Here is a 27,647-nt window from a genome sequence, read left to right on the forward strand (position 1 = left end):
TCCGACCATTAAAATCTCAATATTTTTCATCAAAACAACTACAGTTATATTCTAAAATAGTTATTTATTTACATGAATCACTTTGATTTGAAAAAATAAGTTGGTAAAGCTATGAAAACTCACTTCAAAGTCTCCTGTGAAGCAGGGGCAGATCGAAAATTTTGCTGAATACTTCATCAGAAACAGTGAGAGCGAGAGAACATCCCTATAGGGGTTATCTGATTGATATCCATGAGTAATCCAGTCGGAAACCGATCAGAAGAGAGCCTGACCACTTTCCCATGATTCAAAAAACACCGGCAGTTTCCCGACGTTACACGAGCAGAGTGTACTCTGTTGTACTAACTTCAACCTGCCATTACTCCCAAAGTACTGAACAGATCTTCATGAGATAAATGTGTTTGGAAAGCAGAAATAAGAAGCTTTTTAATGATAGTATTCACGATAGAAAATATTCAAGCAGTTCTGGAAACTTAGATGGAGCGCCTGCATACACAATTTTCACAGCACAGCCAGCAAGCATCTGAAGAAGTCTACCACCACCGTGTATTTTACGCTTGGTCAAGCTGGTAAAGCACATCAATGTAGAGAACATATAGGAGACAATAATGACTGAATTCTCATTCCATGCAGTTCCCCTCTGGCTACATTCAAAAGCCACATACTGCAAATATGCTATACAACCAAAAGTTTGTGGACACCTGACCATCACACCCATATTTGAGCCTTCCCCAAACTGTTGCTACAAAGTTGAAAGCACAAAATTGTCTGTAATGTCCTTGCATGATGCTGAATTACAATTTCCCTTCACTGGAACTAAAAGGCCCAAGACCCTGTTCCAGTATGACCATGCCCCTGTGCACAAAGTGAGCTCCATGAAGACATGGTTTGCCATAGTTGGAGTGGAAGAACTCGAGTGGCCTTCACAAAGCCCTGATCTCGACCCCACTGTACACCTTTGGGATGAACTGGAACACCATCTGCTTACCAGACATCAAGTCAAGTCAATTTATTTGTATAGCGCATTTAACAATAGACATGATCACAAAGCAACTTGACAGAAAAATAAAGATTTTAAAACATATGCGTAAGGGGGAAGCCTTGGCCTAATGGTTAGAGAAGCAGCTTTGGGACCAAAAGGTCGCCAGTCTGATTCCCTAGACCATTTAGCAGAATAGTGGAAGTGCCCTTGAGCAAGGCAACTAACCCCCAACTGTTCCCCAGGCTGATCTGGGTATGTTGTGTGTCGCTCTGGATAAGAGCATCTGCTAAATGCCATTAATGTAATGTAATATGAGCTAATAAATTTATCCCTAATGATCAAGCTTGAGGCAGTGGTGGCAAGGAAAAAAATTCCCTGAGACGACACAAGGAAGAAACCCTGAGAGGAACAAGACTCAAAAGGGAACCCATTATCATTTGGGTGAAAACAGAATAGCATGATTATAAATAACTCTTGTATAAGTGTGTCCTATATGATCAAAAATTGCAGTTCTGTAACCAGGAAATTCATTATAGTTTTAACATGAAATCTATTTTGTTGAAGTTATCAACTGTTCATTGATGGTGACTTGAGTGCAAGAGTGTTCATGACAAGTGCAGTCCTAAAGTTATCATGGCAACTGTAGTCCTAAGCCATTGCAGCAAAACTGTAAGTGTCCAGAGCCATCTTCTAAGTGCATCTTTAGACTGTCCATATGGGACCATCCTCCACAGGAGAAAAGTGATGAGAACCTCAGACAGAAGTAGTCAATGCCTGACATCAATAATGCTCTTGCTGCAAAATGGGAAAATCCCCACAGTCACACTCCAAAATCTAGTGGAAAGCTTTCCAAGCAGGGTGAAGGTTATTAGAAGAAGAAGAAGAAGACTTTGTCACATGCACACTCAAGCACGGTGAAATTCGTCCTCTGCATTTAACCCATCTGAAGCAGTGAACACATGCACACACACACACACGTACCCAGAGCAGTGGGCAGCTATGCTGCAGCGCCCAGGGAGCAGTTGCTCAAGGGCACTTCAGCCCAAGGCCACCCCGTGTTAACCTAACCGCATATCTTTGGACTGTGGGGGAAACCAGAGCACCTGGAGGAAACCCACACAGACCGGTCCCCTGTCGGCTGCTGGGCTCGAACTCAGAACGTTCTTGCTGTGAGGTGACCGTGCTAACCACTACACCACAGGGGACTAAGTCTGGAATGGGATGCTCAAGAAGTACACATGGGTGTGATGGTCAGGTGTCCACAAACTTTTGGCCATAAATTGTAATTTACAGTGGTGCTTGAAAGTTTGTGAACCCTTTAGAATTTTCTATATTTCTGCATAAATATGACCTAAAACATCATCAGATTTTCACCAAAGTCCTAAAAGTAGATAAAGAGAACCCAGTTAAACAAATAAGACAAAAATATTGTGCTTGGTCATTTATTTATTGAGGAAAATGATGCAAAATTACATATCTGTGAATGGCAAAAGTATGTGAACCTCTAGGATTAGAAGTTAATTTGAAGGTGAAATTAGAGTCAGGTGTTTTCAATGGGATGACAATCAGGTGTGAGTGGACACCCTGTTTTATTTAAAGAACAGGGATCTATCAAAGACTGATCTTCACAACACATGTTTGTGGAAGTGTATCATGGCACAAACAAAAGAGATTTCTGAGGACCTCAGAAAAAGTATCGTTGATGCTCATCAGGCTGGAAAAGGTTACAAAACCATCTTACAAGAGTTTGGACTCCACCAATCCACAGTCAGACAGATTGTGTACAAATGGAGGAAATTCAAGACCATTGTTACCCTCCCCAGGAGTGTCGACCAACAAAGACCATTCCAAGAGCAAGGCATGTAATAGTCGGCGAGGTCACAAAGGACCCCAGAGTAAATTCTAAGCAACTGAAGGCCTCTCTCACATTAACATTAGCCAATGTTCATGAGTCCACCATCAGGAAAACACTGCACAACAATGGTGTGCATGGCAGGGTTGCAAGGAGAAAGCCACTGCTCTCCAAAAAGAATATTGCTGCTTGTCTGCAGTTTGCTAAAGATCACATGGATAAGCCAGAAGGCTATTGGAAAAATGTTTTGTGGACAGATGAGACCAAAATAGAACTTTTTGGTTTAAATGAGAAGTGTTATGTTTGGAGAAAGGAAAACGCTGCATTCCAGCATAAGAACCTTATCCCATCTGTGAAACATGGTGGTGGTAGTATCATGGTTTGGGCCTGTTTTGCTGCATCTGGGCCAGGACAGCTTGCCATCATTGATGGAACAATGAATTCTGAATTATACCAGCGAATTCTAAAGGAGAATGTCAGGACATCTGTCCATGAACTAAATCTCAAGAGAAGGTGGGTCATGCAGCAAGACAATGACCCTAAGCACACAAGTCATTCTACCAAAGAATGGTTAAAGAAGAATAAAATTAATGTTTTGGAATGGCCAAGTCAACATCCTGACCTTATTCCAATCGAAATGTTGTGGAAGGACCTGAAGCGAGCAGTTTATATGAGAAAACCCACCAACATCCCAGAGTTGAAGCTGTTATGTATGGAGGAATGGGCTAAAATTCCTCTAAGCCGGTGTGCAGGACTGATCAACAGTTACCAGAAATGTTTAATTGCAGTTATTGCTGCACAAGGGGGTCACACCAGATGCTGAAAGCAAAGGTTCACATACTTTTGCCACTCACATATATGTAATATTGGATAATATTCCTCAATAAATAAATGACCAAGTATAATATTTTTGTCTCATTTGTTTAACTGGGTTCTCTTTATTGACTTTTAGGACTTGTGTGAAAATCTGATGATGTTTTAGGTCATATTTATGCAGAAATATAGAAAATTCTAAAGGGTTCACAAACTTTCAAGCACCACTGTAGTTTGTTCATTCATTCATTAATCTTCAGTAAGCACTTCATCCTTGGTGTTACAGTGGATCCATAGGATCCCTGTCCTAGGAACACTGGTCGTGAAGTGAGAATACACCATAGACAGAACACCAGTTTGTTGAAGGGCACAATACATACACACATTCACATCTAGGGGCAACCTATTGAAGCTAATCCACATCATGCCATGTTTGTGAGATGTGCAAGGAAACCGACAGAGACAGTATAACTTGGTGATATTGGAGTTTTGCATGTTTTCCCATTGTCTGGGCAGGTTTACTCCAGGTCCTCTGGTTTCCTCAAAAATATGGCTTGGATATTCTTAATTGCTCCTAGGTGTGAATATGAACACTATATGGCCAAAAGATTGTAGCCACAAAGCCTACAGTTTGGGGTATGGGTGTGACAGTCAGGTGTCCATGAACTTTTGGCCATACAGTGTCCTGTGATGGATTGGCATCCCACACAGTCTGTATTCTTGCATCACAATGCCATGCTCTCAGAATAAGTTCCAGATCTGCCATAACCCTGAGCAGGATAAATAGTTAACTGAGGATAAATGACTGAAATCCCTCCTTCTTCAAATCAAACCACAAGTTTTCAACAGAGTTCGAATTCAGGGACTGATTGATTTGATGGTCTGTGTGCATTTGGATGAATGTTATAGATATGGAGCAATTATCTTGTTGAAAGCTCCATCTACAGCCAAGTCTTATCTTCTTGGCAGAGGCAACCAGGTTTTGGGCTGAAATATCCTGGTACTTAGCAGAATTCACAATATCACCATGTCGACTTTTGATCTTCTTGTCAACTCTGGCCCTAAACCACAACTCACAAAACATCCCTGAAACAGCAGTGATCTACTTACAGAGGTCATGATCCCATTTACGGCCATATGCTGATGATGTGCATGAATGTGGTATCTAAGAGAAAATGATGATATTCTGAGACTGTACAATTCCCAAACTGTGATTTATTGTGGTTTATTTTGCCTCATACGATCCTCCTGTTTCAGGTTTTTTTTCATCCTACGTTATCCTTCAGATTTGCCTTTTCCCCCCTTTTTAACTATGCTCCAGACTGTACATACTGTTTATTCATTATTTGATATGGCCAAATCTGTCAATAATCTGTCAAGGTGAGGAAGAACACAAGGATTTTACATCCATGTTTATGAAAAGGTTTTCCACTCAAGTCATTACTTGCCAACAGCCTTAAAAAATTAAACGAAAAAGATTGGTGCTACAAATATTAACTAAAATCTTTTGCTATTTTGCTGCATAATAATGAGCAAAAATACAGACCAAGGCGAAGTCAAAGAGTCTCTAAACGTTCAAAGTAACACCAATAAACCTGTAGTCAAGACCACCAGTGTCAAGTCCCAGACAAGTCCATTACCAGGACTAACTGAGACAGAGTCAAGACTGAGTCTGAAATGGGTTGAGGCCAAGTGAAGACCGAGTCCAAAAGAAGATAAAGCTAAGTCAAAATGCTTTTTAAGGCAAAGCCTTTACTTCAACTATTGGCATCAGCATTATGCATTGCGCCAATTATTAGGCCATGTTTTCTAAATGAAGAAATTACTTCTTGTCAAACTTTGTGTATGCAAAAAGTAAAATCAACACAAGCATTGTTATTCTCATCTCATCTCATTATCTCTAGCCGCTTTATCCTTCTACAGGGTCGCAGGCAAGCTGGAGCCTATCCCAGCTGACTACGGGTGAAAGGCGGGGTACACCCTGGACAAGTCACCAGGTCATCACAGGGCTGACACATAGACACAGACAACCATTCACACTCACATTCACACCTACAGTCAATTTAGAGTCACCAGTTAACCTAACCTGCATGTCTTTGGACTGTGGGGAAAACCGGAGCACCCGGAGGAAACCCACGCGGACACGGGGAGAACATGCAAACTCCACACAGAAAGGCCCTCGCCGGCCCCGGGGCTCGAACCCAGGACCTTCTTGCTGTGAGGCGACAGCGCTAACCACTACACCACCGTGCCGCCCAAGCATTATTATTTATTTATTTATTTATTTATTACAAACACTTGATCAAGACCAAGACCATATTGAGCAACACTAATGCGCATGACCAAGACTTGTACCAAGTACCATGCCAGTTAGTCAGATAAAGGTCCAAATCAATACAGAACATGTCATGAGACTGGATTCAAGTCTAAGAACAGACTCAAGTTCTACAGCTCTACATAAACCTCGATTAACACCAAAAGATACAAAAGGTATCTCTTATTACATTACAGCTGCAAATACTTCAATTTCACTACACACACCTTACCAGGGGCGGCACTGTGGTGTAGTGGTTAGCGCTGTCGCCTCACAGCAAGAAGGTCCGGGTTCAAGCCCCGTGGCCAACGAGGGCCCTTCTGTGCAGAGTTTGCATGTTGTCCGCGTGGGTTTCCTCCAGGTGCTCTGGTTTCCCCCACAGTCCAAAGACATGCAGGTTAGGTTAACTGGTGACTCTAAATTGACTGTAGGTGTGAATGAGAGTGTGAATGGTTGTCTGTGTCTATGTGTCAGCCCTGTGATGACCTGGTGACTTGTCCAGGGTGTACCCCGCCTTTCACCCGTAGTCAACTGGGATAGGCTCCAGCTTGCCTACGACCCTGTAGAACAGGATAAAGCGGCTAGAGATAATGAGATAAGATGAGACACCTTACCAGTCAAAAGTTTGGATAGCCCTACTCATTCATAGGTTTTTCTGTATTTTGACTATTTTCTACATTGTAGAACAACACTGAAGACATCAAAACTATGAAATAACACATGAAACATATGGAAACATATGTGGGAAACAAAAAAAAAAGTGTCCACTTCTATCTTGATAACAGTTTATATAACAATATCAAAGGAGATTTATTGTAGCATCGTGTTACTCCAATGAGGCTCATAGATTTAATGTCCACATAAAGAGATTAGATCTGCCTTGTAAATTTGAACTATGACCCAATCAAAATAAGCTGAACTGAGTGAAAGAAAGGGACTGAGATGATGCAGAGTAAAAAGCCAAAAAAGCTCAGAACCAGGTTGTTCACAGCTGCCACCAAGCCTTGAGGATATGGATGGGGAGACGAGACACACGGTCACTGAGGTGACAACGAGCCTAGAGGGACACATCACATCACACTGTGCCCCCATGACATTTCTGCTCGCCTGCTTTTCCTCTTTCCCTTTCTGTCTCTTATACACTCCAGGGGTCACAGCTGCTGCATCAGATCTGTCTCAACCAGAATTAACTTTCCACCCCTTACTGCTGCTTTCATTCCAAGCTGATCACATCTGATAGTTCCACTTGCATTCAAACAAAGCAATATACGTGCTTGAAATGTTTACAACACCCCTTCCACTTTTCTTCTAATCTGGCCTGCCCTTTAGTACTCAGGGTTCCATTCACATGTTTTTCTAAAAAAAATGTGCATAGGACAACCTGAATGCAAATACCTGAATTTTGCTAACAAATTTTCAGTTATTATTTACAGTCACTTAAGTATCACCCCACTGAACTTTTCCAAACTTGGTAGTGTTCATTCATTCAATATCTATACCACTTATCCATTAGGGGTTGCAGGGGAAGCTGGAACCAATTCCAGTTGACCTTGAGCAAGAGGCAGGGTTCACCCTGGGCAGGTTGCCAGTCTATTGCAGGGTAAACACAGACAAACAACCATTCACACAGACAGTCACACCTATGGGCAATTTAGAAGCGCCAGTTGACCTAATCTGCATGTTTTTGGGCTGTGGGAGGAAACCAGAGGAAACCCACGTAGGCACGAGGAGAACATGCAAACTCCACACAGAAAGGTCATCAGTCAACCGGCAAGTTTGAACCCAGAACCTTCTTACTGCGATACAACAGTATTAACTACTTTCTAGTGTTACAACCTGAAACTGAAAATGTACTTAACTGGGATTTTTAGCATTTAATTACACAATATGTACAAAATATTTTTGTTTATTGTGACACAAAGGATGATTAAAGAAAAAAAAAAGCAGACGTTTGCTGATTGCATAAGTATTCGCTCCTGGCCAATACTTGACAGAACAACCTTTGGCACCAGTCAAGCCTGCTGTGGTCTTCTAGATAATGTTTCTATCAGCTGAAGCCTAATATTTTTGCCCATTGTTCTTGGAAAAAATGGTCATGCATTGTCAGGGTCATTGGTGAGCAATAATTTGAAAAAGTCTTGCCACACATTATCAATTGGATTGAGTAGCTTTGACTCTGCCATTTTAGCAAATTCAGGTTCTTGGTTTTGAACCACTGCAGTGCAGCTCTGTTGTCCTGTTGGAAGGTAAACCTCAACTACAGTCTCAAGTCTGTTTCAGACTGGAAAAGGTTTGCATTTAGAATTGCCTTGTATCTGGCTCCATCCTTCTTCCCCTTAAACCTGAGACTAGTTCTTGCTAATGAAAAGCATCCTCCCAGCAGGATATTACCACCATCATGCTTCATTGTAGGAATGGTGTTCCCAAGGTGATAAACAAACAGTCTGCCAAATGTAGCACTTTGTGCCAAGGTCAAAAATTATATATTTTAACACATGACCAGATAACCTTTTTCCGCATTTACGGAGATCCCAACATGCCTTTTAGTGAACAAACAGAATTTTATATGGCCTGTTTTAATAATAGCTTTTGTCTCACCACTTTGTCCATATAGCACTGCTTTGTGGAGTGTATGTGCTGTGGTTTTCCTGTGAACAGCTTCACTCATCTGAGCTGTAATTCTCTCCAACACCAAGGTACCAAGTTCTAAGTTGCAAAACTACAAAATGTGGAAAGGTTCAAGGAGATGAATGCTTATGCAGAGCACTGTAGTATGGTACTTTTGGTAACAGCTCATATCTGTGTTTACCTGGCATTTATTTAAAGAGGTACTGGACAGTTAAATGTCTTTTTTGGGCTTTAAACTAAATCATGAGATTGTACTGTAATGAAACATCAATGCTGCTGTTAATATTGACATAATTCCTATTTTTTATTTTAAAAATGACATTTTATGGGTTGAAAATGGCCCAAAACGCCATCTACTGGTTAAAATCACCTTGAGCCTTGCAAAGCCAATGCTGGCATAGAGTAGACCATTTGGTACTTCTCCACATCATGAAATTTTTATTTGGGGAAAAAAAAAAAAGAATAAAGAATGATAGGTAGGTGACCCACGTTCCCCAGCCTTCACCCTTGAGTGGGAGTCTGTGAAACCGTGCTCATTTTCAAATACATGCTGAGCAAAACTAAAAACCTGAGACATCTTCTAGTTCTTGCTAATGAAAAGCATCCTCCCAGCATGATATTACCACCATCATGCTTCACTGTGGGAATGGTGTTCCCAAGGTGATAAACAGTTTGCCAAATGTAGCACTTTGTGCCAAGTTCAAAAAATTCTATTTTTTTTAAACATATGACCAGACAACCTTTTTCTGCATTTACTGAGATTGCAACATGCCTTTTAGTGAACATCAAACAGAATTTTATATGGCCTATTTTAATAATGTTTTTTGTCTCACCACACTGTCCACATAGCACTGTGTGGCAGCAGGGGCGTGGCCAAGTGTCAGTTTGTGAATGCAGGGCGGGGTCGGAGAAGGTGAGTAGCCAAGTTGTTACACTTGTTGTCAATTAATGTGTGTGTTTGTTGCAGTGATGGTGGAGCATAAAAGGAGTAGGAGAGCAGAGAAGAAAGCCTGGGACCAGAACACGACTGTGTGTGTGTGTGTGTGTGTGTATACATGTATGTATGTGTGCGTGTGTGTGTGTGTGTGTGTGTGTGTGTGTACACGTACACATGCATGTCCTAGAGTTGAGCAAAGTGAAGCTGAAAAGCTTAAATAAACGTGTGTGTGAACATTATTTCCCACCTGCTGTACTTCTGTACTCCACCAACATCAGGGAAATTGTTACAGTGGTGGCGAAACCCGGGAGTACTGAAGGGAGCCAGTCCCATGGAGTCCTTGCCGTTCAAGGACCTCATCCATGCCCTCGCTACTGCTTAGCAGAACCAGCATCAAGTGCTGACCACCCTCCGGAAGGAGCAGGAACAATGCTTCGAAGCCTTGGTGATGGCCCAGCAGGAAGATGGCCAGGCATCCGGAAGTCGCTGGAGCACCTGCTCACGTTGGCGGGGTCCTCGACCACCACCACAGCAGACCCTCCCCACCTCACCCTAACAAAGATGGGCCCACATGATGATCCAGAAATCTTCCTAGCAGTCTTTGAGCAAACGGCCGAAGTGTGGGGGTGGCCAGTCAAGCAATGCGCTCGACCTACTTCCGCTGTTGACTGGTGAGGCGCAGCTCACTGCACTGCAGCTCCCCGCCAACAGCCAGCTCATATACACCGACTTGAAGCGAGCCGTCCTACAGCATGTCAGCTGCTCCCTGGAACAACAGCGTCAGTGCTTCCAGATGCTGAACTTGGAGGTCAGCTGGTCATCTGCATTCGGCCAACAGCTCCAGGACACCTGCCGGCGGTGGCTAAAAGCGGATGACTGCAACACCGAGGGAATCATTGACCTGGTGACGCTGGAGCAGTTCATCGCGCGACTTCCGGAAAGAATGGCAAACCGGGTCCAGTGTCATCGCCCAGCATTGCTGGAACAAGCCATTGAACTGTGGAGGACCACCTGGAGGCGGTTCTGATGGCAGGAGGATGTGTCGCCTCTTCTCCTTTTTTCTCCCTTTCCCCCTCCCACTCTTCTTCCCTTCTGCACTCTGTTCCCTACCGTGGAGGTGTGGGCCAGCTCCCCCCCAGCCGGCCTGATGCACCTGTGGTGTCCTCCCATTTTTCCCTTCCGTGTCTGTGTCGTCTCCCCCTCAGGTAAGTGATGCCCATAACACAGGGGGGAAGCCTGGGCCAGTGTGTTGGCACTGCGGGGAGCCGGGACATCTTCAGAGTCAGTGCTCCGTGATGGAGGTGGGAGCAGTGGTCCAGATCCCCGACACGCCAGAGACTGCCCTCGATCAGGCCAGAGCGTATCATATACCGGTAAGTGTACAAGGGGATACGTATCACGCATTAGTGGATTCCGGCTGTAATCAGACCTCAATCCAGCAAAGCCTGGTACAAGGTGAGGCATTGGGGGGGTGAAGCACATGTGGCGAAGGTGCTGTGTGCGCACGGGGATGTTCACAACTACGCATTAGTGTCTGTCTACATTCTATTTCTGGGAGAAAAGCAGAGAACAAAGGCAGCAGTTAATCCTCGTCTCACCCACTTGCTGATTTTGGGGACTGATTGGCCAGGGTTCAAAGAATTGATGGAACACATAGTAAGAGGTGGGTCCTGCATTAGTACATCACAGGAAGATCCCAGTGTGGCACTGACTGGGGAAGCTGTCACAGAGTTGTCTACGTCAGCACCGCGTCAGGGAGATATGAGGAGTGAGGAGCAGCTCGCCCCTCCTCCCTCTCTCAGGGATTCCCTTGAGGATTTCCCATTAGAGCAGTCGCAAGACAAGACCCTGCGCCATGCGTCTGACCAAGTTAGAGTAATCGATGGTCAAATTCTCCAGCCAAGCGCAACACTGGCCTCCCCATATTTTGCTATTATTAATGACAGGTTGTACTAAGTGATGCAGGACACTCAAACTGGTGAACAAATAACCCAGTTGTTAATCCCAAAGAGCTGTAGAGAACTCCTATTCCATGCAGCTCACTTTAATCCCATGGCCAGACACTTAGGGCAGGACAAAACACTAGCCTGAATAATGTCCCAGTTCTATTGGCCAGGGATTCGTGAGGATGTCCATCGGTGGTGTGCAGCATGCCACAAATGCCAATTACTAAATCCCACAACCACTCCAAAAGTGCCTTTGTGCCCGCTCCTTCTAATCGAGACCCCTTTTGAGAGAATTGGTATGGATCTCGTCGGGCCATTAGATTGGTCAGCACGGGGATATCACTTTATTTTAGTTCTGGTGACCTATGCAATGCGATATCCGGAAGTGGTGCCTTTCCATAATATCTCAGCATGCAGTATTGTGGAAGCACTCTTCCGTATTATCTCCCCGGTAGGGATTCCGAAAGAAATCCTGACAGACCAAGGCACTACATTTGTGTCATGCACACTGCATGAACTGTATGGGTTATTGGGGATTAAGCCTATCCGCACCAGTGTCTATCACCCACAAATGGATGGCTTAGTGGAACAGTTTAATCAAACCCTCAAAAACTTAATTCAGAAATTTCTAAGTGAGGATGCACGTAATTGGGATAAATGGCTCAAGCCCCTGTTATCTGCAGTAAGAGAGGTCCCGCAAGCCTCCACAGGTTTTTCACCATTTGAGTTATTATATGGGCATAAGCCACGTGGCATTTTAGACATGCTACAAGAAAATTGGGAGGAGGGACCTTCACCTAGCAAGAACGAAATTCAGTACATTCTCGACCTGCACGCAAAACTCCACATCCTCATGCGCTTAACCAAGGAGAATTTACAGCAGGCACAAGAACATCAAGTCCAGCTGTACGACAGGGGCACATGCCTTAGAGAGTTCACACCGGCAGACAAAGTGCGCATATTATTGCCCATGTCGAGCTCCAAATGAATTGCCAAGTGGCAAGGGCCCTTGGAAGTCACACAGCAAGTCAGGGACATTGACTATGAGATGAGGCGAACAGATAGGGGTGGGGCATTGCAAATTTACCACCTCAACCTGTTAAAACGTTGGAATGAGGTGGTCCCTGTGGCGTTGGCAGTTCCAGAGAAGGTGAAGCTGGGGCCGAAGGTGTTTTTTTTTTTTTTTAAACACACAACATCTCAAGCCACTCTGGTCCCTTCTGGAGACCACCTCTCACTAGCCCAACTCATGGAGTTGGCCAAGTTGCAGAAGGAAATTTCTGATGTGTTCTCGCTCCTTCCCGGCCGCACCCATCTCACAGAACACCACATTGCCCCCAGGGTTGGTGGTGTGTAGCCGCGCTTACCACTTGCCTGAACACACACACAAGAAAAAAAAAGGTGGTTCTGGATGAACTCAAGGCCATGCTCAAAATGGGCATAATCGAGGAGTCCCACAGTGACTGGAGCAGCCCAGTGGTCCTGGTTCCCAAGACCGAGGGGTCGGTCCAGTTCTGTGTGGACTATAGAAAGGTCAATGCGGTGTCTAAATTTAACGCCTACCCAATGCCTCGCACTGATTAGTTGCTTGAGCGGTTAGGTGCTGCTCGCTTTAATTCAACACTGGATCTAACGAAGGGATATTGGCAGATTCCCTTGACTCCTCTATCCCAAGAGAAAACGGCCTTTTCCACACTGTTTGGGTTACACCAATTTGTCACACTTCCTTTTGGGTTATTTGGGGCTTCTGCTACAAGATCCTCCACCCTCACGTCACCTACGTGGCAGCGTACCTCAACGATATCATTATTTATAGCAATGATTGGGCGCAGCACCTGGAACACCTTAGGGCCATCCTAAAGTCACTAAGGTGTGCGGGTCTCACAGCTAACCCAAAAAAGTGTGCAACTGGGGGGGGGGGGGGTGGAAGTATGGTATCTGGGTTTCCACTTGGGTCATGGGCAGGTGCACCCCCAAATTAACAAGACTGCAGCAATTGTGGCCTGCCTGAGGCCCAAGACCAAAAAGGGGGTGAGACGGTTCCTGGGGCTGGCTGGCTACTATTGTAGGTTCATACCGAATTATCCGGATGTCACCAGCCCACTAACTGATCTCACTAAAAAAGGAGCACCAGATCCGGTCCAGTGGTCGGAGCACTGCCAACAGGCTTTCACTAAAGTAAAAGCTGCACTGTGTGGGGGGCCAGTTTGACACTCCCCTGACTTCTCTCTTCCCTTTGTTTTACAGACGGATGCATCGGACAGGGGGCTGGGGAATGTTCTGTCCCAGAAGGTGGAGGGCGAGGAGTGTCCTGTGCTGTGCATCAGCCACAAGCTCTCAATGCGTGAAAGCAAGTACAGCACTATCGAAAAGGAGTGTCTGGCCATCAAGTGGGTGGTCCTCGCCCTCCGATACTACCTGTTGGGACACCTTTTCACCCTCTGTTCGGACCACATGCCCCTCCAGTGGCTCCACCGCTTGAAGGATACCAATGCGCAGATCACCCATTGGTATCTCACCCTCCAGCTGTTTAAATGTTTAAATTCGAGATGATCCAAAGGCTGGGGGCGCAGATGGTGGTGGCGGACTTCCTATCCCATTGGGGGGGGGGGGGGGGGGGAGTCCGCTGCAGGCCGGACGGGTGGTGGGGGGTATGTGGCAGCAGGGGTGTGGCCAAGCATCAGTTTATGAATGGAGGGCGGGGTCAGAGAAGGTGAGGGGTCAGAGAAGGTGAGGGGCCAAGTTGTGACACCTAATGTCAATTAATGTGTGTGCGCGCGCGCGTGCTGCAGTGATGGTGGAGCATAAAAGGATTAGGAAAACAGAGAAGAGAGATTGAGACCAGAACATGACTCTGTGTGTGTGTATATATATATATATATATATATATATATATATATATATATATATATACACACACACACACACACACGTGCGTGTTCTAGAGTTCAGCAAAGTGAAGCTGAAAAGCTTAAATAAATGTGTGTGTGTTTGTACACATTATCTCCTGCCTGCTGTACTCCACCCACATCAGGAAAACTGTTACACACTGCTTTGTGGAGTGCTTTGTGGAAAACCTGTGTTTTCTCTCTCTTTCCCTTTTTCTCCCCTCCCCCCTACCCCCACTCTGTCTGTCCCCCTGAGTTACATGTCAATCCTGAGATCGAGATGCTGACCTCTTCTGTTCCTCAGACCTGCCTGATCCATCCTGATGCCCTATGTCTGGCTGGAGTCTCATCATCACATTGCTCCTGTGGAGGACGGCCCCATATGGACAGTTGAAAGTCACACTTGGAAGATGCTCTGGACACTTACAGTAAGGCTTTTATGGCTGAGGACTACAGTTGACTTGCTACCTTTAGGACTGCAGTTGTCATGAATAGTTTTGCACTCAAGTCTCCATCAATGAAGAGTTATAACATCAACGAAACTGACTTCATGTTAAAACTGTTTAAAATGATATAATCACATTATCATCACCCAAATGAGAATGGGTTCCCTTTTGAGTCTGGTTCCTCTCGAGGTTTCTTCCTTGTGTCATCTGAGGGAGTTTTTCTTTGCCACTGTCACCACAGGCTTGTTCATTGGGGATAGATTAGGGATAAAATTAGCTCAGGTTTCAAGTCATTAAAATTCTGTAAAGCTGCTTTGCGACAATGTCTATTGTTAAAAGCGCTATAAAATAAACTTGAAATGAAATGAAACCTCATCATTTACAGGAGTTTAGACTTCTTCTCCTCCTTACATTTGCTTAGGTTAAGGGATATGCACAAAAAAAAAAAATACTCTCAGAAAGTACTGTTTTGAATATTGGCTCAGCCTAACAATCATAACCAGTGCAACTACTGGGCTACAAGCCTGACATACCCATCCATCCATTCATTTTGGCATATTGCTACAGTGATGTAGTCACTTTGACGGCTTCAGCCATCAAAGTATCTAGGGAACATTACAATAGTGGTTTCCCATTGCTTTCTACTGGATTATTATAGAGGTTTTCTCTCAACCATTCACAACCTATGGACAATTTAGGCTACATCCACACGACAACGGCAACGAGATTTTTTTAGCGGGTAAAAAAAAAAAATCGCGTCCACATGGGCAACGGATCAGTAAAATATCAGGTACATATGGCAACGCAACGCTTGCTGAAAACGATGCAATACACATGCCACACCTCTACATGCACTGTAAGACAGTCCCATTGGAGACACCAGAACAATAGAAGAAGTAGGACGCATGCGCATAAACCCCTTCTTCTACCCGGCGTGAATGAGTGAGTGCTGCTTGTTCTAGTCATGTGGTTGTGACGTCATCGTAAACAAATCCATTCTACTCATCCAGATGACTTCGCAACGGTGCCGTTGCCAGATTTTTCCACTCTGGAAACCGTTCTCAAAAAATATCGTTTTGGGGCACCCAAAACGCCGGTGCCGTGTGGACGCCAGGCCGAAACGATAAAAAATTTTATCGGATTCACCTGAATCCGTTGCTGTGTGGACAGGGCCTTAGACCCTCCAATTAACCTAACCTGCATGTCTTCGGACTGTGGGGGAAACCCACCCAGAGGAAATCCCCGCAGACACGGGGAGAACACGCAAACTCTACACAGAAAGGCCCGCGTTGACCGCTGGGCTCGAACTCAGAACCTTCTTGCTGTGAGGTGACAGTACTAACCACTACACCATAGTGCTGCCACAACATATCCAAGAAATAATAAAAAGAAAAAAGTACTTCTTTAGGCAGCTGGGCCATAGAAGGTTCACGCTGCACGCTGCATGCTGCACGCTACACGCTACACGCGTGTAAAGAAAAGTGGACAAACGTAGCATGACTTGCTCTGGGCCATAGAACGGCGTTCACGTTGCACGCTGCACACTTCACGCGTGAAGCGAGAAATGAACATGCACACTTTTTTCTAGGCGTGAAGATGGAAATTCCAGTCAATGCATGCGGTCACCGCCGCGCCAGCCAATCAGAACGGGTCTAGGGAGATAACTCTATGCTTTCAGGGGAAAACTTCAGAAAAAATATAATTGAATGGTATAATTGAAAAATAGTTCTTCATCGGGATTGTCAAGCAGATTATAGAATGTTCGGTGAAATTCACCACGGGTTTCTCTCAGAAGGAAGTGTTCTCGGCTCCAAATTCTGTTCCTTTTTCTCTTCCTCTGTCTCAGTAAAAGCAGAATGAGGCAATCGTCGTCATCCGAAGAGTCCATATTGTTGGTTACTCGGTCAAAGTAGAACAGACGCAACATGTGAACATCCAAGCATGAAGTTTAATGGCCCAGGGTCCGGTTCTTCACGTGAACGTGTAGCGTGTAGCGTGCAGCATGCAGCGTGCAGCGTGAACCTTCTATGGCCCAGCTGCCTTATGTACTTGTTTCTGCCATCTTTCTCATCCATTTACATTGTTAAACTTTAAGAAGCATGGCCTAGGGAACAGAATGAATGTAAATTGTGCTAAAGGAAAACGTGGTTCCAAAAAGAAGGCATCCAAGATGGCTGCCTCTATAACACCTCAACATTTAGCCAGGGGCTTCAAAGTTTGGGAGAATAGCAGGGTACAAATAATTTACAGCAGGGTGCAAAATGGTAAAATGTCTGCCAGCGGCAGATATAATGCACGCAAAGCGTGCAGGGATGGACGGATAGATAGATAGATAGATAGATAGATAGATAGATAGATAGATAGATAGATAGATGGATGCAAGTACAAATTTTTCATGGGGCGGGATGGTTTGGAACAGGCCATCTAAAATTGGGATAACATTTACCCGGGACGGGTATTTGAGGCGGGTCGTCTAGCTTAAGCTTGATTAGCATTGTTACGCACGCCAGTGTTTCCCACAGAAATTTTGGAGACTATGGGGGCAAGCCATGGGGGAGGCGTGGGGGTTGTTTAAAATTGAGTGATATGTTAAATATTAAGTTATTACTGAAAAACTATTGATTAAAAAAACAGACACTGAGAAATGGTCCTATAAACAACTTTACCAATATAAAAGATTACCAGGACTACAAAAATGCAGAATAGGCTTTACTTATCCAAATGCACCCGTTGGTTCAAAAGTTAAAGTGCAGAGAACCTCACAGCACAACATGAAGTTACCTTAAAATATAAATATAAATGCCTCAGCTTTCATCTAAGAAAAAAAAAACCTATTAATACTAGTACTGTGTGCAGGCAGTCTCTCCTGAAGACTAAATTAAACAATAATTATAAACTAATAAAATAAATGGCTCAGGCTTCATAGAAGAAAAAACACAATTTGAACAGAATCTCACAGTATGATGCTGAAGCTGCCTAAACAATGGAAAATAAAATACCATTTTGGCAAAAATGTTGGCATCCATTAATTTCTTGTATTAAGTAAAAAAATATGTTGCCAGATACTGCTGACGTTTTACAGCCCAAAATATGTTCAAAACCCGCCAAAATGCACTTAAAACCGGCCAAATTGGGCGAGAAAACGCGCAATCTGGCAACACAGGGGCAGTAATGGCTGCACTCATGTCGAGGATGTAAACACAATCTGGCAACAAAGGCGGCAGTAATGGCTGCACTCGTATCGAGGATGTAAACACAGTTGACGCGGCAACGGACATACATGACATAGTGGATGTAATTTACGTTCACAACTTTTTTTGCTGTCAGAAATATTTAATATTAAATTTTGTGACTCGACTGACAATAGCCGGCAGCATAACAAGCCATAGCCGGCGATTTGCCGCCGGTGACCGGCTACTTTTGAGACCGCTGTTTAGCTATAGTGAAATCTTAATTTATTTTTAGTATTCCAAACCATTCAATGCCCCTCACCAATGCCATTATTTTATAGACTATTGGTAAGATAAATTTATAGAACATGATAACTACAATAGCTTGTAGCTTTGGTACAATTGTTTTGGGTAAGAGAATAACACTATTTTTTTTCTTTTTAAATAAATATTTCTTCATTTTGGATAAGAACAGGCTTATGGGACAATTTGACCTTAGAAGAAATGCTCTTCGCAGCAACTTTGGGGTGAATCTATGTGCAACAAAGCAAGAAATGCTAACACGAGGGTTGTCACACCACTCGCTGTGAAAAAATCACAGCCTCTAATTGAGGTGTTATAAGATGTGAAAGTGTGGGATGAAACACTGGAGGAAAAGTGGAAAAGACAAAATGAGATAAATAATTGAAGGAGAAAGAAAGGCAGCAATTATAACCTCCAATTCCCCCTTACCCATTCATATCTTAATATATCTCTTATTTCTTTCTTTCCTTCTTTCACTGTGCCAGTTGGCTAAAAATCCCCCCCCCCCACACACACACTGTCTGTCCCTCCGAGTTACATGTCAATCCTGAGATCGAGATGCTGACGTTTTCTGCTCCTCGGACCTGCCTGATCCATCCTGATGTCCTATGTCTGGCTGGAGTCTCATCATATCGCTCCTGTGGAGGACGACCCCATATGGACAGTTGAAAGTCAAACTCGGAGCACCTGGAGCACTTGGAATGCTTTTATGGCTGAGGACAACAGTTGACTTGCTAACTTTAGGACTGCAGTTGTCATGAACAGTTTTGCACTCAAGTTTCCATCAATGAAGAGTTATAACATCAGCAAAACAGACTTCATGTTAAAAATGTTATCACTTTGTTATCACCCAAATGAGGATGAGTTCCCTTTTGAGTCGGGTTCCTCTTGAGGTTTCTTCCTCATGTCATGTGTAGGAGTTTTTCCTTGCCACTGTCGCCACAGGCTTGCTCATTGGGGATAGATTAGGGATAAAATTAGCTCATGTTTCAAGTCATTAAAATTCTGTAAAGCTGCTTTGCGACAATGTCTATTGTTAAAAGCGCTATAAAAATAAACTTGACTTAAAAGTCCTCTGTTCTCATGTACGTCCTCTCTGGCATCATTCCAGTGAGTTGCTATCAAGTGTCTAGGATAGGAACATCTGATTGTTTTGGACATTTAGAAAAGAATTTTTAAAGCTGTTTTATTTGGCTACTGAGGTTAAGGTTATAATTAGATTTAGGTGGAGCATAGCATTAATTAGCCACATTAGTCATTAATAATTATGTCAGTAGAAGGTCCTCATAAGAATAGTAAGACAAAGATGTGTGTGTGTGTGAGTGAGAGAGACAGAGAGAGAGAGAGAGAGAGAGATGAGCCTTTCAGACCATATTTTTCAGTGTGACCTGGAGCCCTGTGTTGACGTCTCCACTACACATGTGTCTCGCACATAGATTTCCCCTTGGAGACAAGGAGAAAGGGTGGCAGACAGGGTGGAACGCCCACATCAAACAGACTCTGTGTGTGTGTGCTAAAGGAATTTCACTTTGCATTAAACAGCAAAAACATCTAGTTACCAAGAAAAGGCGGCGTAATAAAGAGAAATGTGTACGGGAGTGGGGAAATGTGGAAATGAAGATGGACAGACTGAAAAATGAAAACGAATACAAAAAAGGGAGAAGAAACAAGAGAATGTATTACAGTTCAATTTAAACTGAAGCTGATCACTAATCAATAATGTCTATGTGTATACTGTGTGTGTGCGCCAAAAACATTTCCAATTCCACAGAGAAATGGCATCAAAGTTTGACATGTTGTACATTCTGAGACACTTTTCTGCTCACCACGGTTGTCATGTGGGCTGACATGAAGCAGAGTTAAATGCTAACCACCTCAAAGTTGCTTTTTTTATGCTGTTGGTTTACTTCTTGCATAAACCATGATTTAGTATGATTTAGATTAGGCAATTAGCATGACATTAAAATTCAACGTGCCTAAATAAGTATAATGACAAAGTACACTATACTCACCATATTAAAATACAGTCAAGCCAGAAAGTCTGCACACCCCTTTCACCTTCTCCACGTTTTATGTTACAGACTTATTCTACAATAGATTGAGTTCATTTTTTGTCACAAAATTCTACACAAAATAGCCCATAATGACAAAATGAAAGCAGGTTTTTAGACATTTGTGCTAATTTATTAAAAATCAAAATGTAAAATATATGTAAACAAGTGTGCTCACCCTTTGAGATGACACCCAAAAGTGAGTTGAGGTGCTTTTTTTCCCCCCCACTGATACTGCTTAAGATGTTTCTACAACTTAATTGGAGTCCACCTGTGATAAATTCAATTGATTGGACGTGATTGGGGATGGGGCGGCACGGTGGCGTAGTGGTTAGCACTGTCGCCTCACAGCAAGAAGGTCCGGGTTCGAGCCCTGTGGCCGGCAAGGGCCTTTCTGTGCGGAGTTTGCATGTTCTCCCCGTGTCTGCGTGGGTTTCCTCCAGGTGCTCCGGTTTCCCCCACAGTCCAAAGATATGCAGGTTAGGTTAACTGGTGACTCTAAATTGACCGTAGGTGTGAATGTGAGTGTGAATGGTTGTCCATGTCTATGTGTCAGCCCTGTGATGACCTGGCGACTTGTCCAGGGTGTACCCCGCCTTTCGCCCGTAGTCAGCTGGGATAGGCTCCAGCTTGCCTGCGACCCTGTAGAACAGGATAAAGCGGCTAGAGATAATGAGATGAGATGATTGGGGATGGGGCGGCACGGTGGCGTAGTGGTTAGCACTGTCGCCTCACAGCAAGAAGGTCAGGGTTCGAGCCCTGTGGCCGGCGAGGGCCTTTCTGTGTGGAGTTTGCATGTTCTTCCCGTGTCTGCGTGGGTTTCCTCCAGGTGCTCCGGTTTCCCCCACAGTCCAAAGACATGCAGGTTAGGTTAACTGGTGACTCTAAATTGACCGTAGGTGTGAATGTGAGTGTGAATGGTTGTCTATGTCTATGTGTCAGCCCTGTGATGACCTGGCGACTTGTCCAGGATGTACCCCGCCTTTCGCCCGTAGTCAGCTGGGATAGGCTCCAGCTTGCTTGCAACCCTGTAGAACAGGATAAAGCAGCTAGAGATAATGAGAATGAATGATCGGGGATTGCCAACACCCGCCTATTATAAGGTCCTACAGTTGACAGTGCATGTCAGAGCAAACTTCAAGCCATGGGGTCAAAGGAATTATCTGCAGACCTCAGAAACAGGAGTGTGTCAAGGCATAGATCTGGAGAAGGGTACAGAAAAATTGCTGCAGCTTTACAGGTCCCAAAGAGCACAGTGACCACCATCATTCATAAATGGACGAAGTTTGGAACCACCAAAAAGCTTCCTAGACCTGGCCACCTGGCCAAACTGAGCAATCGGGGAAGACAGGCCTTGGCCAGGGAGGTGAGCAGGAACCCGAAGGTCACTCTGACAGAGCTCCAGTGTATCCTTGTGGAGATAGGAGAACCTTTCAGAAGATCAACCATCCAGGCAGCACTCCACAAATCAGGCCTTTATGGTAGAGTGGCCAGACAGAAGCCACTCCTTAGTAAAAGGCACATGACAGCCCACTTGGAGTTTGCCAAAAGGCACCTAGAGGACTCTAAAAACATGAGAAACAAGACTCTCTGGTCTGATAAAACAAAAATTGAACTTTTTGGCCTGAATACCAAGTGTCACATCTGGAGGAAACCAGGCACCGCTCATCACCTGGCTAATGCCATCCCTACAGTGAAGAATGGTGGTGGCAGCATCATGATGTGGGGATGTTTTTCAGCAGCAGAAACGGGGCAACTAGTCCTGATAGAGGGGAAAGATGAATGCAGCTAAGTACACCGAGATTCTTAAAGAAAACCTGCTCCAGAGTGCTCTGGACCTCAGACTGGGGCCAAGATTTACCTTCCAACATGACAACAATCCGAAGCACACAGCCAAGAGAACAAAGGACTGGCTTTGGAGAAAGTCTGTGAATGTCCTTGAGTGGCCCAGCTAGAGCTCAGACCTGAATCCAATTGAACATCTGTGGAAGGAGCTCAAAATGGCTGTATACCAATGCTCCCCATCCAACCTGATGGAGCTGGCAAGGATATGCCAAGAGGAATGGGCAAAAATGTCCAGAAACAAGTGTGCCAAGCTCGTAGCTTCTTTCCCAAGATGCCTTGAAGCTGTAATTGCTGCCAAAGGTGCATCAACCAAGTATTAGGCTAAGGGTGTGTACAGATATGCAACTCCTAAATAACCTATTTTTGTCAGTAAAATAAAATTGTATATTTTCTAAAAACCTGCTTTCACTTTGTCATTATGGGCTATTTCATGTAGAATTTTGTGACAAAAAAAGGAACTCAGTCTCTTGTAGAATAAGTCTGTAACATAATAAAACATGGAGAAGGTGAAAGGGGTGTGCAGACTTTCCAGCTTGACTGTATTATTATACTAATTTAGGAATTGGTTAAAGAGTATAATTATTATTATAACCTACCAAAACCCTGTCTTCTGATTTCCCATTCTTGCTCTCCACTTTGATGGCTTGTGCAAACTTGATGGACGGTTTGTCAATCACTCTCTTGATGCTCTCTGTGAATGAGAGATGCCTTATGTTAATAGGCAGAAAACATGTTTAAAAACACTCCATTGCTCTTTCAGAATATTCTTTGCACTTTACATCCAGAGACACACTCCCACACATTTCACACACCACGTGCAGGCTTCGTTACTCCTCTGATATAAAGACCTAACTGCAGTAGGATGATTCACACTGCTTGAAATCAGGCTGAAAATGTATCCTTCAAAAGTTAAGGGAGAAAAAAAACCCACTGTTCGTTGGATTCGTGTCAAATTTAATATATCGCTTGCTTGTCTTCAGTCAGCAATGCGTTCTGCAGCAGTGAGAAAACTGGATGTGGGGATAACTAGGACAAACAGTTAATTCATTCATAATCAACTTTAAAACAGAATCGCTAATTAAAGCTGGCCGTTCTTGTGGACAGTCAAGAAATCAAGGCCTGGACCTCGGCATATGTTCTCATATACACGCACACAGAGAGAAAGATTAAAATTCCCTTGAGCTTTGGTTACTGTCTGTAAGAAGCTTCTGTGTGGGTTTCTTCTGGGTTGTCAGGTTTCCGCCCACCTACCAAAAACATGCTAAGTTGTTTTTTTTTTTTTCACTAAATTGTGTTCCCAGGATAGATGGAATAGATTCTGGATCCACTGAGACCCTACCAATAATAAAACACTTACTCAAGATGAATGAATGATAAAATGTTGGATGAAACATAAACAGAGAAATAAAGCATTTAGAGCACAACAGAGTATGATGACAGTGTTGTTGGTAGAGGTTAATTATCACACCAAGCCTGTCTGACTGATTCAAACTGAGAGGTCTCCACACTGCCACCAAACACTCCATGTGCCAGAGATGTGTTCACTCTCTCAAGAGTTCGTGTGACTCAGAGGTTTGCATGTGATGTGCCTGTGTATGGGAAACACACACTCTGGATAGATCAGAGGATGACCTGCTTCCTCAAACATTAGATGCACACACACACACACACACACACATACTCCCTGCCTGCAGAACTCCAATTCCAGACACTTCAAAGGAGTGCGCCATCTCACCCCCTCTACAGACACACACTCAAAGAAAGACTCTTTACTTCTATCATTGTGGGGACTCCTCGATATAATGCCTCTTACTCTACCCCTAACCGAACCCTAATTCTAACCTGAACCTTAAAACTAAGTCTTAACCCTCAGACAGCCTTTTGAAGAAGTGAGGACCAACCGAAACGTCCTCACTTTGTAAAAATGTCCTAACTCTGTTGATTGATTGATTGAAATCTCATTCATCTCATTATCTCTAGCTGCTTTATCCTGTTCTACAGGGTCGCAGGCAAGCTGGAGCCTATCCCAGCTGACTACGGGCGAAAGGCAGGGTACAACCTGGACAAGTCGCCGGGTCATATTGAATGAAATAATAATAATAATAATAATAATAATAATAATTATTATTATTATTATAATTATAGGGGCGGCACAGTGGTGTAGTGGTTAGCGCTGTCGCCTCTACAGCAAGAAGGTCCGGGTTTGAGCCCCGTGGCCGGTGAGGGCCTTTCTGTGTGGAGTTTGCATGTTCTCCCCGTGTCCGCGTGGGTTTCCTCCGGGTGCTCCGGTTTCCCCCACAGTCCAAAGACATGCAGGTTAGGTTAACTGGTGACTCTAAATTGACCGTAGGTGTGAATGTGAATGGTTGTCTGTGTCTACTCTATGTGTCAGCCCTGTGATGACCTGGCGACTTGTCCAGGGTGTACCCCGCCTTTCGCCCATAGTCAGCTGGGATAGGCTCCAGCTTGCCTGCGACCCTGTAGAACAGGATAAAGCGGCTAGAGATAATGAGATGAGATATTAATACATTCCAGTCCTCAATATGTAGCAAGTGCAAGTACACACACACACAAACAGATCCAACACTGCTGATTTGGGATATTTATTTATATTAGACAGCAAGATGCATATCAATGTAATGCATTTCATTTAATTTCGTACATTTAATGCACAATTTAATGCACAGTTTAACCCCTATAATAAACTACTGCACGAGCGACCATAAAGCTCCAAAAGTCAGTTAAGTTGCAGAAGAACAAGCACGAGCGTGTCTCTAAATCGCTGCCCCGAGATCATAGCGGCATATCAAAAGAAGTGCATCATGAATTTTTCAGTGCGTCCGGCGCGTGCATGCGGTAAGTAATTACCTGTCATCTCCCGGCTCACGCTCAGAAAGCTCGCCGGTACGCTGTCTTTTGCGGCCATGTTGCGCGCGTGCTGCGCCGGAGGTCCCGCGTGCGTCTCCTCGTCCTTGGGCTAATGAACGGCAGAACCGACGGCTGCGAATCAGAGTGTCCGATGCCTCTGATCATATCATATTAAAGGCAGAGGAAGCGGATGCAGAGACGAAAAGAGTGCGGGGCATTACAACTCACTTTACCGAGTCGATTCCTTAGATATGAATCCATTTGCGAGTCGAATCGGTGCGTGTTTTGATTCATCACTCAGGGCAATATTATGCAGGCTACATTCTTAGGAGGGGGGAAATAGATACACATTTTTTTAACTTTAGTATTTTATATTTTATCGAAAAAGGTGAATGTAGTTTTCCTTTGAAGTTTTACGACCATTTATCTCAATTTAACGTGTCCAAGATTCGACTCCACACCACCGACAAAACAAGAAGTTGAGTGCGATTTTTTTCCGAATACTGAGTCAAATGAATCTAAATCTAGTCACAAACTGATTCATTTGAAAGAGTCGAATCGGTAAAACGAATCCTAATGCCCTTTAGTCCTCTTTTGTTTGTGATTTTTTTAGTACTGTTTATTCTGAAAGTACTGTATTCCATCTATAGAGGTTTTCGACCTGACGTTATAGGGTCACATGATACTGTTTACGCCGCCATTTTGGAGGTACAAAGCCACGCAGCAAACAACGCTTATAATATCCATCTTCTTCATCGCTTACTTTTATCGTAGAATGCTTGATACGTGTTGTGCAGTTAGCTGCCACAACAGAAGAGGGGATAAACCTGGATTAACGTTCCATAGGTTCCCGGCCGATCGACAGCGTCGCGAAAAGTGGCGATCAGGCGAGAGAATTGGCAGCCCACCGAACACGTGTTTGTGTGGTGAACATTTTGTCTCAGGTAATTTTCCAAAAGTTTAAAGATATCGTATGCGAGATAAATGACAAATTATACATGTAGCCTAGCACCTAGCCTACACGTAAGCCCTGTTAGGCGGTGTTCAGGCTACCTGGCACCGAGCCCCACTAGTCAGGCTACAATGGTTTTATATACGTGAGACGGGGACCGCTCGGCCTCATCAATGGGGCTACCTGGCACCGGGCTTCTTACTAGTGTTTGGGCGGCTTACGTGTAGTCTAGGTTTAACATACACGGTGCCCTCAGGCGAGGCAGAGCCATGTTGTTGGGTGGGTTGTACTTTTCAGATGTGAATATGCAATGGACAAAACTAGAATTCGATACTAGACATATTATTATGCGTTTTTCTATATGATTAATGTAACACTCTCTCTCTCTCTCTCTCTCTCAACCTGGACACTATTTTTCTAACTGCAATGAATTTACTTTTATTTGGTATCACGTTGAAGTAGACTGTTATGGAATTTTTTTGCCACAAAATGTTGTTGGAAATCTTTGCATATGTTGTCATGGCAGCCATTCAAACAATGCATGCTGTGAAAAGGGAAAATACATATTTTTTGACAAATCTCTGACATGTTGGGCTAGCGGGAGTCGCCATTGTTGTGACCGCCAAAATGGCGCCATCTACTTGTCGACATGGCAACGGTCACGTGGGTCGAAAACCTCTATAATTTGAGTTTTACTTTTTCTATCTACAACTTGTTTTCACGACTAATTAAGCTAAAAACAGACTAACTGTTAGGACTAGGACTGTTTTGGCCTCTAGAGGCCGCTGTTATTTCCTTTTCATGTCGTGTTTATTTTGGCCTCTAGAGGCCGCCACTGTTCCTGTGTTTTGTGTTTGTGTTAATTGCCTAATTATCTTCACCTGTGTCCTTAATTAGTTTGTCTATTCATACCCCTGAGTTCAGTCCTCTTGTCACGGAGTCTTTGTGCTGTTATGTTTATCTCCAGTTTCCTTTGTACTGTGTTTTTTGATCTTCTTAGCTTTTGAATTTTTGCACTTTGCTTTTCTTTTGGATTATACTCTTTGGTTTTTTTTTTGTCTTTTGTTTTGCCCTGTATATAGTGTATATAGTTTAAATAAACCTTTTGATTCTTTTTCTACTTCCGCCTCACGCCTCTGCATTTGAGTCATCCCCCTGGTGGCCTAGTGGGGGTTTGCTGGATTATCACACCAACGAACCAGGTTCGAATCCCAGCAAAACCCTAACAGAAAGACTCCGTCATGACCGACTCAGCAGAGGCTGCTTCAACTGTCTACCCGGCCAACCTTCAGGGAATTATGGCAGCTTTGACACGCTTCGGAGCGACCATGGACGCTCATGGACGTACGCTCACCAGCCAACGTGAGGCCCTCGCTCGCCACGAGGAACTGCTTCAGCAAATTGGGAAAACCCTGGCACAGCTGACATCTCTGCCTGCATCTCCTGCTCCTGATCCAGTTCCTGCTCCTGATCCAGTTCCCACTCCTGCTCCAGTGCCTCCTGCAATGCTGCCTTCTTCACCTCGCGAACCCAGCCTTCCTGCACCACAGAGGTATGACGGCAAGCACAGTGAGTGCCGAGAGTTCCTTACCCAGTGTCAACTCACCTTTGAGCTTCAGCCTACCACCTACACTACGGATCGCCGCAAGATT

At 44.1% G+C, this 27,647-nt stretch overlaps 1 protein-coding gene across 2 annotated transcripts in view; it reads right to left on the minus strand.

Annotated features, from left to right (window-relative positions):
- carmil3 (capping protein regulator and myosin 1 linker 3) overlaps window positions 1-25,199 on the minus strand; it is a 176,091-nt gene extending 150,892 nt beyond the window's left edge. For both annotated transcript variants that reach the window (XM_060929877.1, XM_060929887.1), the window contains exons 1-2: window positions 25,044-25,199; window positions 22,772-22,866 (exon numbers count right to left, since the gene is read on the minus strand). In XM_060929877.1, coding sequence (XP_060785860.1) covers window positions 22,772-22,866; window positions 25,044-25,101 — 153 coding nt within the window. In that variant the 5' untranslated portion in view covers window positions 25,102-25,199. The remainder of the gene's footprint in view (window positions 1-22,771; window positions 22,867-25,043) is intronic.
- Window positions 25,200-27,647: the final 2,448 nt, after the last annotated feature.

The sequence above is a fragment of the Neoarius graeffei genome, chromosome 1, assembly GCF_027579695.1.
Source record: "Neoarius graeffei isolate fNeoGra1 chromosome 1, fNeoGra1.pri, whole genome shotgun sequence".
Taxonomy (NCBI): Eukaryota; Metazoa; Chordata; class Actinopteri; order Siluriformes; family Ariidae; genus Neoarius; species Neoarius graeffei.